This window comes from Myxocyprinus asiaticus, chromosome 3 (assembly GCF_019703515.2).
Source record: "Myxocyprinus asiaticus isolate MX2 ecotype Aquarium Trade chromosome 3, UBuf_Myxa_2, whole genome shotgun sequence".
NCBI classification, from domain to species: domain Eukaryota; kingdom Metazoa; phylum Chordata; class Actinopteri; order Cypriniformes; family Catostomidae; genus Myxocyprinus; species Myxocyprinus asiaticus.
Genome location: NC_059346.1, coordinates 39640948 through 39654000, shown reverse-complemented (window position 1 = coordinate 39654000; position 13053 = coordinate 39640948). Strand labels below are relative to the sequence as shown.

At 38.9% G+C, this 13053-nt stretch overlaps 1 protein-coding gene and 1 long non-coding RNA gene across 9 annotated transcripts in view; one reads left to right on the top strand and one right to left on the bottom strand.

Annotated features, from left to right (window-relative positions):
- Positions 1–645: 645 nt before the first annotated feature.
- LOC127419331 (uncharacterized) lies at positions 646–3068 on the bottom strand. Its single transcript, XR_007893649.1, has 3 exons — positions 2954–3068; positions 1645–1774; positions 646–748 (listed from the first exon to the last, which is right to left on the bottom strand). It is a non-coding gene; the product is annotated as an uncharacterized LOC127419331 (long non-coding RNA).
- The window catches only part of LOC127419282 (single-stranded DNA-binding protein 2-like), a 45304-nt gene continuing 35259 nt past the window's right edge, over positions 3009–13053 (top strand). For 7 of the 8 annotated variants that reach the window (XM_051660629.1, XM_051660588.1, XM_051660614.1 and 4 more), the window contains exon 1: positions 3009–3195. In XM_051660629.1, coding sequence (XP_051516589.1) covers positions 3143–3195 — 53 coding nt within the window. In that variant the 5' untranslated portion in view covers positions 3009–3142. The remainder of the gene's footprint in view (positions 3196–13053) is intronic. The other variant, XM_051660622.1, reaches the window with a different exon arrangement.

The following is a 13053-nucleotide window of genomic DNA, read 5'->3' as shown; positions in this document are numbered from 1 at the left end:
ACTGGCACAGCTTGAACCTTGTCAAGTGTAAGAGAGTGGACTGAACACATTGACATGCTTACAGAATCAAGTTTCATTTCTAAAAAGGAAACTTGCTGACTGGGCACCAGTACGCTCTTTATCCAGTTGACCTTGAGGCCCTCAGTGTGGATAGATGCCATCTTTGTTGTCTGTGCAAGAAGTTTGTAAACCATGTCAGCAGAAATGTGCAGGTCAAGATCAGATCAAGTAAATGGTACAATTTCAACACATTCTGAACTGTAATTTTGATTGGTTGATTAATGTTCCATTCCTAAGAGTTCCATCCCATTATGAGGTCATAGGTAAACTGCTCACTGCTGAAGAATAGAACTTTAAGTTCAGATAAATGATGCAGATATTGGTTTTGCACAGTTTGACCCTTCAGTTTTGTTTAGTTTGACCCTTGGAATTTTAGTTTGAACAATTTTATATACACAATTAGTGTCAAAATCACAAGACACTTAAATAAAACCATAAACATAATTGATAACTAAAAATAAATCAAACCCTCATTAATTTTATAAATGAATAGATATAAAATATTACATGTATACAACAATTAATACTTCAGAGTTTTTTAAAGGCTCAGACAATTTGAACTTCCATCCATCCATCTTCTATTGCCGCTTGTCCTATGTAGGGTCACTGATAGTGCTGGAGCCTATCCCAGCTGTCTCAGGCCGAAGGCAGGAAAACACCCTGGACAGGTGGCCAGTCCATCACAGGGCTAACACACACAGACATACACATTCATAGTTTTGAGGAGTAACGGAATACATGTAACGGGAATACGTATTTAAAATTCAAAATATAAGTAACTGTATTCCACTACAGTTACAATTTAAATCATTGGTATTTAGAATAGAGTTAATTTCAAATTATTTTGATTACTGAAGAGATTACTTTGCATTTTATTGTCATTTGTTTCATTTAATATTTAGTCCTTTCAGATGGAAAATGTATACATATAAATGATGCGATCCAAAGAGCGTTTGAGCAGCAGTGAAACACTTTCTTATGATGTGTTACATTCAAACAAGCAGAGTTTGGAACAGAAGAAATAGAAATAAACCTTGTGTAAACTGTCAGCTTTACGCTAAGCTAAAATGCTATTTCTAGCCATTTTACATGCACAAGTTACCAAGCACGATCATGTTTTTTTATCAAGAAAATTCACGTTGGATCATAATTTCTTTTTTTCTAGTAAGACCTTTGATATTAGGGCAAAAATCATATTCTTGATGATAATTTTTGTATTGTTTTCCTGTAAAAATATCTAAAAATCCTTAAAACAAGATCAATTTGATTGATCTTGTTTTAGAAACAACACTGCATAAGATATTTAGGTTTTTCAGAGAATGCATTTTTAACGTGTTTTTTGTCTTACTGTACTGGCAGTTTTTATAGTCAAAACTAGTGAAAAAATCTACCAGTGCTGAAGAAGTAATCCAAAGTATTTAGAATATGTTACTGACCTTGAGTAATCTAACGGAATACGTTACAAATGACATTTTACAGCATGTATTCTGTAATCTGTAGTGGAACACATTTCAAAAGTAACCCTCCCAACCCTGCACATACACACTCTCAACTATGCAATTTAGAGTTTCCAATTCACTTAACCTGCATGCTTTTTGGACTATGGGGGAAACCATAGCACCCGGAGGAAACCCACGCGAACACAGGGAGAACATGCAAACTCCACAGAGAAAGGCCCTGGGTGAGACGGGACTTGAACCGGGGGACCTTCTTGCTGTGAGGAAAGAAATGACAGATGGGTAATCTGTTGTCCCACCTCCATCACATAAAGTTTTTGATTGGTAATATTGCAAAGAAAAAAAAGAAAAAGAAAAACATAAAAAAAACCATAAAAAACTTACAGACATCAACATGATGGGACTCTATGCTACAGATATGGAATATAATAATTAATTAGATGGTTTTATATTAAAGTACCCAAAAATAAGGTTCAGGTGTCAAGGTGTTCTGAGCCCGTAGATCTGTCTAAGAAAAATATTTGCTCTCTAGGTGGTTTGCTAAAATAACATAATTGATATGAAATATTTTGAATAATGTACATAATATAATGAAAATGCAATTAATTTTTATCAGCAGATCATTATAGTTTAATACAAAATATTTAACCCTTTTCAAATATTTTTTTACGTCGGATCCACTTAGACGTTAAGTCTAAAATAATTAGTATATAAAGGTAATATAATACATAAAAGGTAAAAACTATTCTGTGATAATTATAATGAAGTAATGTTATTATTACTTTGAGATGCACTCTTCTGTGAGATACAGTCATTAAAAACAGTTTTTCAAGTGTTAAGATTGCCCCCAAACAATGCATGCTATTGTAACATTATGACTTTTTGTATTAAATTCAAAATATGATGAAGTCTCACTCAATGTAAATATTTTAATTGTACCAGATCTGTTGGGACACATAAATGATTTTATACTAAAAGAATGCAGGTCAATTTGATGTAGATAGAGATGAAGGAAAATGTAAAAAAGTTACAATTGTGGGTCTACTCTATTTGATGAGTAATGTTTAAGTTATTGAAATCGCTGACTTCTGATTGCTTTTGTGTTTTAGCAAATTTGAACACAGTTTAAGGCATTTTGAAATCTCTTCTAAACCTCTATTATACTCAATGCAAAATGAAAAATTTTAGTGTAGTCTACAGGCTACAGTATGTGCATGAAAATGATTTGAAAATAGTAATGTCCCCTTGTTCATGTAATATTATACAAAGACCTGGAGGTCAGGAATTCAGAATGGTTTGAATGCTTGTGATAGGTAAAATGGTTTTACTGATCATGAAAGAAAAGTTGGATTAACCTGTGACATGTGTATGGTAAGACCATCTTGATCAGAAATGTACATGATGGTTCGGGGTCAGAAATAGTACACCAAACTCACAGTGGGCGTGGCTGACGTCAGTGCAAAAGGTGCTGCGTGGGGGTGATTATGCAGGTTTCTTTGCATCGGACATCTAACCGCGGTCCATCCAATGGTGTGGTGCTCTTTTGAGTCGCTGTGGTGACGAGATTGTTTCGACGGAGGCTGTGATGGGTTGACAGGTGCTTGACAGTCGCGGTCAGTGCAAGCATGTACGCCAAAGGGAAGAGCAGCGTGCCATCGGACAGTCAAGCCAGAGAAAAGTAAGTTATATGGATCAGGGGCTGGAGGGAGAGGAAAATTCGCGATCATCTCTACAGTTCTTCACACACACGCACACACACACACACACACACACACACACACACACATTTGGAAAGAAGAGATATGTCAGATAGTAGGCGCATTTTCCCTACTGTATGTTTCTTTACTCAAGTTACGTGCTTTTTTACACAATGGTGACTTCAGTATTATAGCGTTAATGAGTGTTAGACTGTCATTTGTAGACATTGAATTGTATGGTCATGTATGCCTGTATGATTATCGACAGAAATTGTTACCTCTATCGTTCTTGAGCAGTCAAGGTCAGAATTTCTCTGTAACAGCAAACTGGGAACAAACTCAGACAGTTTGCTTCCCGTTTTGTTTTTCACAAAGTGTTTTAAGCGTTTTACATTGGAGTGACCTTCCCAGCCCTTGTCTGATCGGTTCGTATTGTTTTAGACAGTTTGACTTGAAGCTAGAATTGATAAAAGCTGTGTTCACGGCAGGTTTGGACGTTATTATTGTTAAGGGTTTTTGGTTTTGTTGTTGCCTGTTTTCAGGGTTTTTTTTTTTTTTGTTTTTTTTTTCTCAATTCAGTCATAAGGATGCTCAAACCATCTCACAGTCATTGGGTAAATGATTTGTCAAGTAACATGTAGCCTACTCTTTTCAATATCAGGAGTTTAGCTTTAAAATGTGTTTAATTTATAAATCAAAGTGTATTTTAAGATTTGTAACCATTTTCACCAAGTTTTTCCACTTTTTAAATCGCTTTTTAGTTTTTTGCTGTTCACTTAAATAGTCATGGATTTTATACATATGTTTCAAGATTAATTTCTTTAGAAATAAAACTTTTTTTTGTATTTATTACAGAAAGGTGGTCTCATTGTTTGTTGGGGGTTTTGTTAATTACTTGCAGGTCAGTAACATCTTATAGGCCTTGTAATTAGAGCCCGACCGATATGGGATTTTTGAGACCGATACCGATTTTAGAGAGGGAAAATTCACAGATTACCGATATGGTGGCCGATATAGCTGGAATGAAAACAGACCTTTTCAATGTAGATTTTTCACCGTTTTTGCACTGATATGACTATGCAAAGGTACTCAGAAGGCTGATTTCTTAAATATTTTTATCAAAGAATATTTGACATTATTATTATACATTGTCAACAAATTCTAGAAATGAACACCTGAGAAAATAAAGAATAAATAAAAAATACAATAAATAGCTTAATAAACATCAGTAATGTATGTTTAGTATAAGTCAATTACTGACCATTTAAATAAAGAATAAATAAAAATACAATAAATAGCTAAATAAACATCAGTACTGTTTAGTATCAGTCAAATGCTGACCATTAAAATAAAGAATAAATAAAAATAAAATAAATAGCTAAATAAACATCAGTCAAATGCTGACTATATTAAAACTGCAGAGTCAAGAAAAACAGCGGCAGCGGTGTTACACCGTATTCTGCTATGCAAGTTCAGGGGAAACTTTCAACGGTGGAAAACCAGACTTTTAAATATTACATTTTGTAAATGCAATGATTGGAATTGTTCGGTTGAAGGGAGTACCAAACTGTGAATCCTGAACAAAACAGTTTGGTGAATACATGTTTACACATTAGTTTCCAATCAGCTGACAACAATGAAAGTAGCTACGTGATTAGCTAGTTAGCTATAAGCTCATTGTCACGGAGAGTAAAAGACGGATGTTGTTTATTTTACTTTCCAGCATTGTGTTTCACCAACTTGGTAACAACATAGCGTGAAATCAACACTCAACAGACACAATCCACCACCGCACCATTGTCTGCTGAGCTGCAAAAAGATGCTCTGATATTTACCTTTCAATCTGCTACATTACTGACTGCACTGACAAACTATAGCTGGCTAACACAACAAACAATAGCAAACATAAACATGAGTGACATGGTTGTCAGTAACAGGGTTAACGTTATATTAGTAATATAGAAAAGGGAAAATGATGGGGTCATTGTTTATTAACTTTCCAGTATGTATTTCACAAACTAGTTAGCAACTTACCGTGAAGACACACAGCTGAACTCCGCCCTGTCTGCAGAGCACACACACACACACAGAATGGCGCATGTCACTCCTTACCGCTCTCATCTCCCGGTCTCGCTCTCCATTCAAAAATTGGCGCTCGACCACGCCTCCACATCCACATACCCCCCATCGCCCGACTCAGGCCGGGGAGCCATCCGGCCTGCCCGCCCCCCCCCATTTTGAGAGTTGACCACCTGGGACAACACAGCTTCCAACCCCCTGTTCAATGCCTCGGTCTGTAAAAAAAAGGGAGAGAGAAATCAGGAGAGTTCAGAAGTTGTCCTCCACAAAGTGCAGCTTTCACTTGAGTAAAAGCCTGCTGACACGGCTTCGTCCACTGAACCGGATCTGGTAACCCCCTTTTCAGTCAGATCAGTCAGTGGGCTTGTGAATAGTTAGGCATAAACCTACGACAATGGCCAGCCAGCCACAGGAACTGTCTCAACTCCTTTTTGGTCTTAGGTCTTGGGCAGGCTGCAGTTGCTGTGGTCTTTTCAATTTTGGGCCGCACCTGTCCATGACTCAAGTGGAAGCCCAGATACCGTACTTCCACCACCCAATTGCGCACTTCTTTGGGTTTAATTTGAGTCCTGCCCATCTCAATGACCTCAGAACAGCCCTCAGATGCCACAGGTGCCACTGCCAAACATTACTGAAAATAATGATGTCATCTAGATAGGCAGCGGCGTAAGCAGCATGCGGTCTGAGGAGTCTGTCCATGAGCCGCTGAAATATAGCTGGGGCCCCGAACAAACCGAAAAGAAGCGTCACGAATCAGTGTTATCAGAACGGTGTGGAAAACGCCGTTTCTTCACGGGACATGGGAGTTAAGGGGATCTGCCAATATCCCTTCATCTAATCCAGTGTCGAATAAAAGTGAGACATGCCTAACTGATCGAGCAGTTCATCAATCTAAGGCATTGGGTATGCATCAGATTTAGACACCGCATTGACTTTTCTATGATCCACACAGAACCGGACCAAGCCGTCGCTCTTAGGAACCAGAACCACCGAGCTGGCTCAGTCACTGTGGGATTCTTCTATTATCCCCATAACTAGCATGGCCTTTAATTCTTCTTGTACCACTTCTTTTTTGTGCTCGGGTAATCAGTAGGGACAACTGCATACCACTGCCCCTGGGGTCATTTCAGTATGTTGCTCTATGATATTCGTACCACTGGGGAGAGGTGAGAACATGTTGGAGAACTCTCGTTGCAACCTGGTAACCTCCGTGACTTGGGATGGTGAGAGGTGGTCTCCACAAGTGACTGGGGTGACTCGATCGTTGGCTTTTAAGTTTATCTCTGGCCCGAGCTCCTCCCTCTCCAGAACCACCGCCGCCAAAGTCATGGGAACTGCCTCTCTCCATGGTTTTATGAGGTTGAGGTGGTAAATCTGACATGCTCTGCCTCTATCCATTCGTTTCACCTTATAATTGATTTCCGCAACTCGCCGTGTGACCTCAAAGGGCCTTTGCCACTTGGCGAGTAATTTAGAGCTTGATGTGGGAAGCAATACAAGGACTTTATCTCCCGGTGTAAATTCCTGTAGTTGAGTGCCCCTATTATACAGTCAGCTTTGACGTTCTTGAGCCTGGAGCAAATTCTCCTGTGATAATTGTCCCAGTGTGTGGTGTTTTGCTCTCAGGTCAAGAAAATATGTTTGCTGTTTGAAGGTCCCTCCTCCCAATTTTCCCATAGGCGCCCATACAATAATTCAAATGGGAGAACCCCGTGGAGACTTGCGGGACCTCTCGCACTGCAAATAATAGGGGCTCGTCCCAATTCCGAGCGTCATCGTTCACGAACTTATGAATCATATTCTTTAGGGTTAAATCGTTCGACCAAACCGTCCATTTGGGGGTGGTAAATGCTGGTCCAAATCGATTTCATCCCCAATAATTCGTACAGTTCACGTAGTGTGCGTGGCATGAATGTAGTGCCCTGATCAGTGAGGATTTCTTTCAGAATCCCCACTCAGGAGATAATTCTGAAGAGTGCCTTTGCAACACTTTGTGCAGCTTTTCATTTCAACTGCTGAAATGGCACTGCTTCTGGATATCATGTTGCGTAGTCCTCCAGAACCAACACAAAGTGATGCATGCAAGCCATCTGCTCTAATGGTCAGATGAGGTCCATACCAGTTCTTTCGAAGGGGACCTCAATCAACGGAAGGGGGTGAAATGGCATTCAGCTGACATTCACGGCATGCCGCACACCACCTGTGAACATCCTCGCAAATGCCCATCCAATAGAAATGGGACATTAGATGGTTCAGTGTTTTTTTCCTGCTCTGAGTGACCCGCCATTGGATTGTAATGAGCTGACGGCTCTGCGATATTAACAATTGGGTTGTATCCTCCTTTGTCTGAGTGTCCTGCGTCACTCGATACAACTGATCCTTGATAATCAAAAAATATGGGTATGGGAGGGCAATGTCTGGCTGGAGGCATTGGCCATCAATCACTTTCACTTGGTCGAAGGCGTGCCTAAGGGTCTCGTCTCACATGTGCTCCTGAGGCAAATCCCCTGCAGGGAATCCTCTAAGGGCTGGGGAAGCCCAGACTTCCCTCTCACTTGCGCCCTCCTGACGTGGAGCTGACGTAAATGGCCCTGGCACTGCCTCCCCACCATGCGAATCGCACACCACACACGATACGCTTGGTTGCAAGGGCAGCAATCGTGCTGCCCACAGTGTGTTATGCCAGCCCCACGCTTCAGCCGCCTGCTCAAAGAGCTTGATGAAGGCCTTGGGTCAACTTCCAGCCCCATCTTTGCGAGCGTGATGTGGGGCTGGGATATGGCTGCGGCCGGGGTCGTGGCTGGAGTACTCCCCTGTGCCATCAAGCTCCGTAATACCTGTCAGTCTTCTGCCTGGGCTTGGAGCAGGACCTGGAACCACTGCTCCTTCTCTGCATGTAAGTCCAGGTGTTGTGTCTGGGTGGATGCCGGCAAGAGTCTTGATGACTTTGGCCAACGGCAAGAACTCCATGACGGCGGATCTTCCTCAACTGTTCCAAGGTTTCGGTACCACTGTAACAAGTTCCTTAAAAAGGAAGCGGCGAGCCAGATAAAGTTTGCATATACAAGTGATTTATTCAATATTTTTTCTACACTTTTCAGTGCTCACATAATATACACACACAGAACGGCGCGTCACTCCTTACCGCTCTCATTTCCCGGTCTCGCTTTCCATTCACAAATCGGCACTCGACCACGCCCACACCTCCTTAATAATATAACTAATGTTTCTGAATGGTGCCTTATAAAATGTTATACGTATTATGTTCACTTTGTACAACCCCAATTCTGAAAAAGTTGGGACAGTATGAAAAATGCTAATAAAAACAAAAATGAGTGATTTGTAACTTATAATCACACTTTGCTATATTTTACAACTGCTGTACAACTACACATTATATGATGTTTTACCCTGTGAATTTCATTGTTTTTTAAATGGACAGTAATTTCAAATCAGATGATTGCAACACACTCCAAAAAAGTTGGGACAGTTGAATGTTTACCACTGTAAAACATCACCATTTCTTCTAATAACCCTTATTAAGCATTTGGACACTAAAGACTCATGTTTGTCAAGTTTAGAAAGTGGAATTTTCCCCCATTCATCCATTATGTAGGTCTTATGTAGCTACACAATTGTACAGGGTCTTCGTTGCCGGATGGTGTGCTTAATAATGTGCCACACATTCTCAATTGGAGACAGGTCAGGACTGCAGGCAGGCCAATCTAACAGCTTGGATGGTCCTATTCCTCTTTGCCCCAGATAACATGACGGCTGTATTTTTCAAAAACGTCTTGAAATGTGGACTCTTCGGACCAAAAAACACAGTTCTACTGTTCTACTTTCCATCTAAGATGAGACCGAGCCCAGAGAAGTCGGCAGCGCTTCTGGACAGTGTTGATGTAGGGCTTCTGCTTTGCATAGTAAAGTCTTAACTTGTATCTGTGGATGCAGTGGCGAGTGGTGTTGACTAACAAAGGTTTACTAAAGTTATCTCAAGCTCATATTCATGATATCCATTACAGATGAATGAAGTTTTTTAAGAGAGTGACGTCTGAGGGTTCAGAGATCACGTGCATTTAGAAGTGGTTTTCGTCTTGCCCTTTACACACCAAGATTTGACCAGATTCCTTGAATCTTTTAACTATATTGTGCACTGTAGAGGGTGAAATGCACCAAATCCTTCCAATTTGTCTTTGGGGAACATTGTTCTCAAAGTGCTGGATTATTTGCTGAAGCATCTGTTGGCAAATTGACAAGTCTCTAATGATTCTTGCTCTTGAAGGACTAGGCTGTTTTTGGAGGCTCCTTATACAGTATACAGTACTATGATACAATTGCCTCACCAGTTTAACATCTCCTGTTTCACATCACCTTTTTATTTCAACTGGTCAAATTGTTATTAGTCTTAAATTGACCCTGTCTCAACTTTTTTGGAGCGTGTTGCAATCATCTGATTTGAAATTACTGTACATAAAAAAACAAAACAAGGTAAAACATCATATTATGTGTAGTTAAGGTGCTTTCAATATATAAAAGGGTGAATATAATTCACAAATCACTCCTTTTTGTTTTTATTAGCATTTTTCATACTGTCCCAACCTTTTCGGAATTGTGGTTGTATTTGATGTGGTGAAAAAGCTCTGTTAAAGCAGTTGTTTTCAGTATATAGGAGAATGACTGGTGTTGTCTTTCCTGCTGCTGGAACACAGTTTTCCCACAGAATGCTTGGCCTCAAATATTTCTCTCCATCATTGATATGCAAGCTGCATCACTCCGGCCCAACTGTAAGGTTTAGCAAGCGTGATGGAACGGCTTAGAAACTGACTAGGAGTCTCTCTTTCTGTCTTTAGCCATAATACACACACACACACACACACACACACACACACACACACACACACACACACACATACAGTCTGAGTGGTCCTTTAATTTTCCCATGTGCCATTCAACCTGCTTGGAATCCAAAAAAGTTTAGCTGTTTCCCCTTTAGTTTAATATAACTTTGGTCTATTTATCCTGTAGTTGTAAACTAGACTAATTTTTGTTATGCTTGTAAGTTGTAAATCTCCACATTTTCTCCCCTTTGTCATCTGCTCGATAAGCTGGCATTTCCTGTTGTCGCATTGTTTCATTGGCTATTGTGTAACATGCTTTTTAAATGCCTGTTCTGGTCAAACACCATTTCCTGTCATATTTTAATACATTAGACACATGCTCTTATAATCTGTGTTGCATTTGCACCTCGTCTCTGTTTCATTAAAATTATTTCTATGTTCAATTATTATGAGAAATATGAGCAAAATCTCATCCTATTAACCTTAGAGAAGAACTCAGGCCCAAGATAAATTAATCCAGACTTGGGCTGAGGAATGTACTGTAACATTTTCCTGTCCCCACAGCAGGATATGAGTTTCATTCCTTAGATTTACCAAGATGCCCCTTTCCCCTCCATCATTTTGTGTTGTTTTTCATAACTCCATTTCACCTGTATTGATTGAATGGAAAAGTGGAAGCTCTTCTTTCTTTTAATTATGACAATGTCTTTATACAGCATGTCTTAAAGCCGAAGTGTGTAATTTCTGTGCCACTAGTGTCAGCAAACAGAATTACTAAAATAATTACAGTTCTGTTATATTAAATCTAACAAAAATAAGTTACATATTACATCAATATTACATCTTCTGTTACAGTTTTAGTCTAGAAGACCCCATTAGTCATACTGCAACCTTCCCCTGAGGAACAGCCTCACTTTACACACCCAAACCTCTCCCAATTTTCTTCACTCCGTTCAAGTTCACTACCCTGTCCCCACAGTACCAAAACTTTTTCCTGCATGTCCAATCTTGTTAAGCAAAATAAGCGCTCTTGTCCAGGTCTCAAGAATATTGTGACTAACCAATTCATCCCTGATGTGAAGACTTCGATGGCCTAAGAATATAGCCAAGATTGATAAGAAAATGCCAATTTTTTTTTACTGTGACTTTTCCACAAAATCTTTACATCAGGACATTTTAAAAACCATACTACAGTACAGTATGTTCCAAGTGTATTAAGATTGATGATGCTGTTAATATAAATGAGAGGTCTATACAAAATGAAAATATTTTAATAAAAAATATGTATGTTAATTCAGATATTCTTCCAAGCTCTTCCCCTGTCTATTAAAGGGTTTTAAATATTTGTGTAACAGCTAATTCGAATGTAAAACAAGATAATTATTATAAATGTTTGGCAACTATTTTATACAGACCTCTTTAACATTCTATAAGGATAATAAACTGTACAGATATAATTGGGATTATGTAGAGTGAGCCAGTCATTATTGCAAAATAAGCCCTGACAGGGTTATCAGGACCCCAGTGCGAACCAGACTACAGTCAACTATATAGTTTAGCGATAATCATACAAACATTTTTGACTGGCTGAATGCCGTAATTCACATCACAATCAATAACTACAGAGATATGTGAATTAATATTATGTATCAACCCAGTGAGTGGATACAAGGTGGTTCTGGGAAGACAATTAATTCCGGTTCCACCTAGAGGAGAACGTAACACAAGTATGTAAAATGGGAATTACAATATTGACAATAGGCCTATTTGATGGTCTTCAAATCTTGCCAAGTTTGACCTACGTACTGTATATATATATATATATATATATATATATATATATATACTGTATATAATAAGATAATATTTATATAATAATTTTAATAATAATTTAGCAAACTTTGAAAACTACAGAAATATCAAAATATAATATTTATATAATACATTATGTATATCATATGCATAGATATGCATGTCTGCAATCCTCCCCCTATTAGCCATAAGTAAAAGTATTGATTTCATGTTCATGCACACTGTTGAGCTAGATCTCTGCATCCACTGAGAAGTAAGGAGTGTTTTGTTGAAAAAAAGGTGACTTGTCCATGTCATCAGGTATTTTACAAACAATGGTTGAAATCAAGTTTTTTGTCTACTGTCACTCTCCTTCCTCCTTTTCAGCTCTAATCATTAATCATTTATGAGTTCTCCTTTTCTCTCTCCTCCTCTCCTGTCTTTCCTGTTTCTCCTCTGCCACCCATCTCTATTTTTGTCTTTCTGTATCGTTATTCTCTCTGCTCACTTTCACTGCACCTAATGCGTAACACATAGAAGGACTCACCCCAAATATACAAGAACTACACATACATAATATTTACTCCAGGAAATGTAAAATTGGCAAAGAATTTCTGTGAACATTATCTTTTAGTTTTAGACTCTTGATGCCTGATGGTTTCCTTGTCTGTTCCAGTCAGTAGCTGTAGGGATTTTGCTCATTTTGAGAAAAAGAGAACACGACTGGAAAAATATTGCTGTCTCTGTCTATTCTTCATCAATAGAATATGAACGTTTGCTGACAACCTCAGGAGAATTAAATCTCAAGAGCTCTGTTCAACACCCCCTGTGCTCCTCCAACATGCAGATCTCCTCCCTCAGTCCCGTTTGTCTTTGATCTTGGTTTGCCAATGTTCTTTAAATCTGCTGTCTTTATTCCAGCCAGTTCTGCTCTCTCTCTCTCATACAAACATCAACTTTTTGTTGTGAATGTTCTTCACTTTTTTTTTATTTATTTAAAAAAAAAAAAAAATATCCTAAAACACTGGTTTGTGCATTCCCAGCACATTTGGAGGTCACTTAGTGCATCCAGAGTTGTGTGTATAGAAACAAACAGTGGAGTGAATATTTCTCTTGTCTATATGTGAA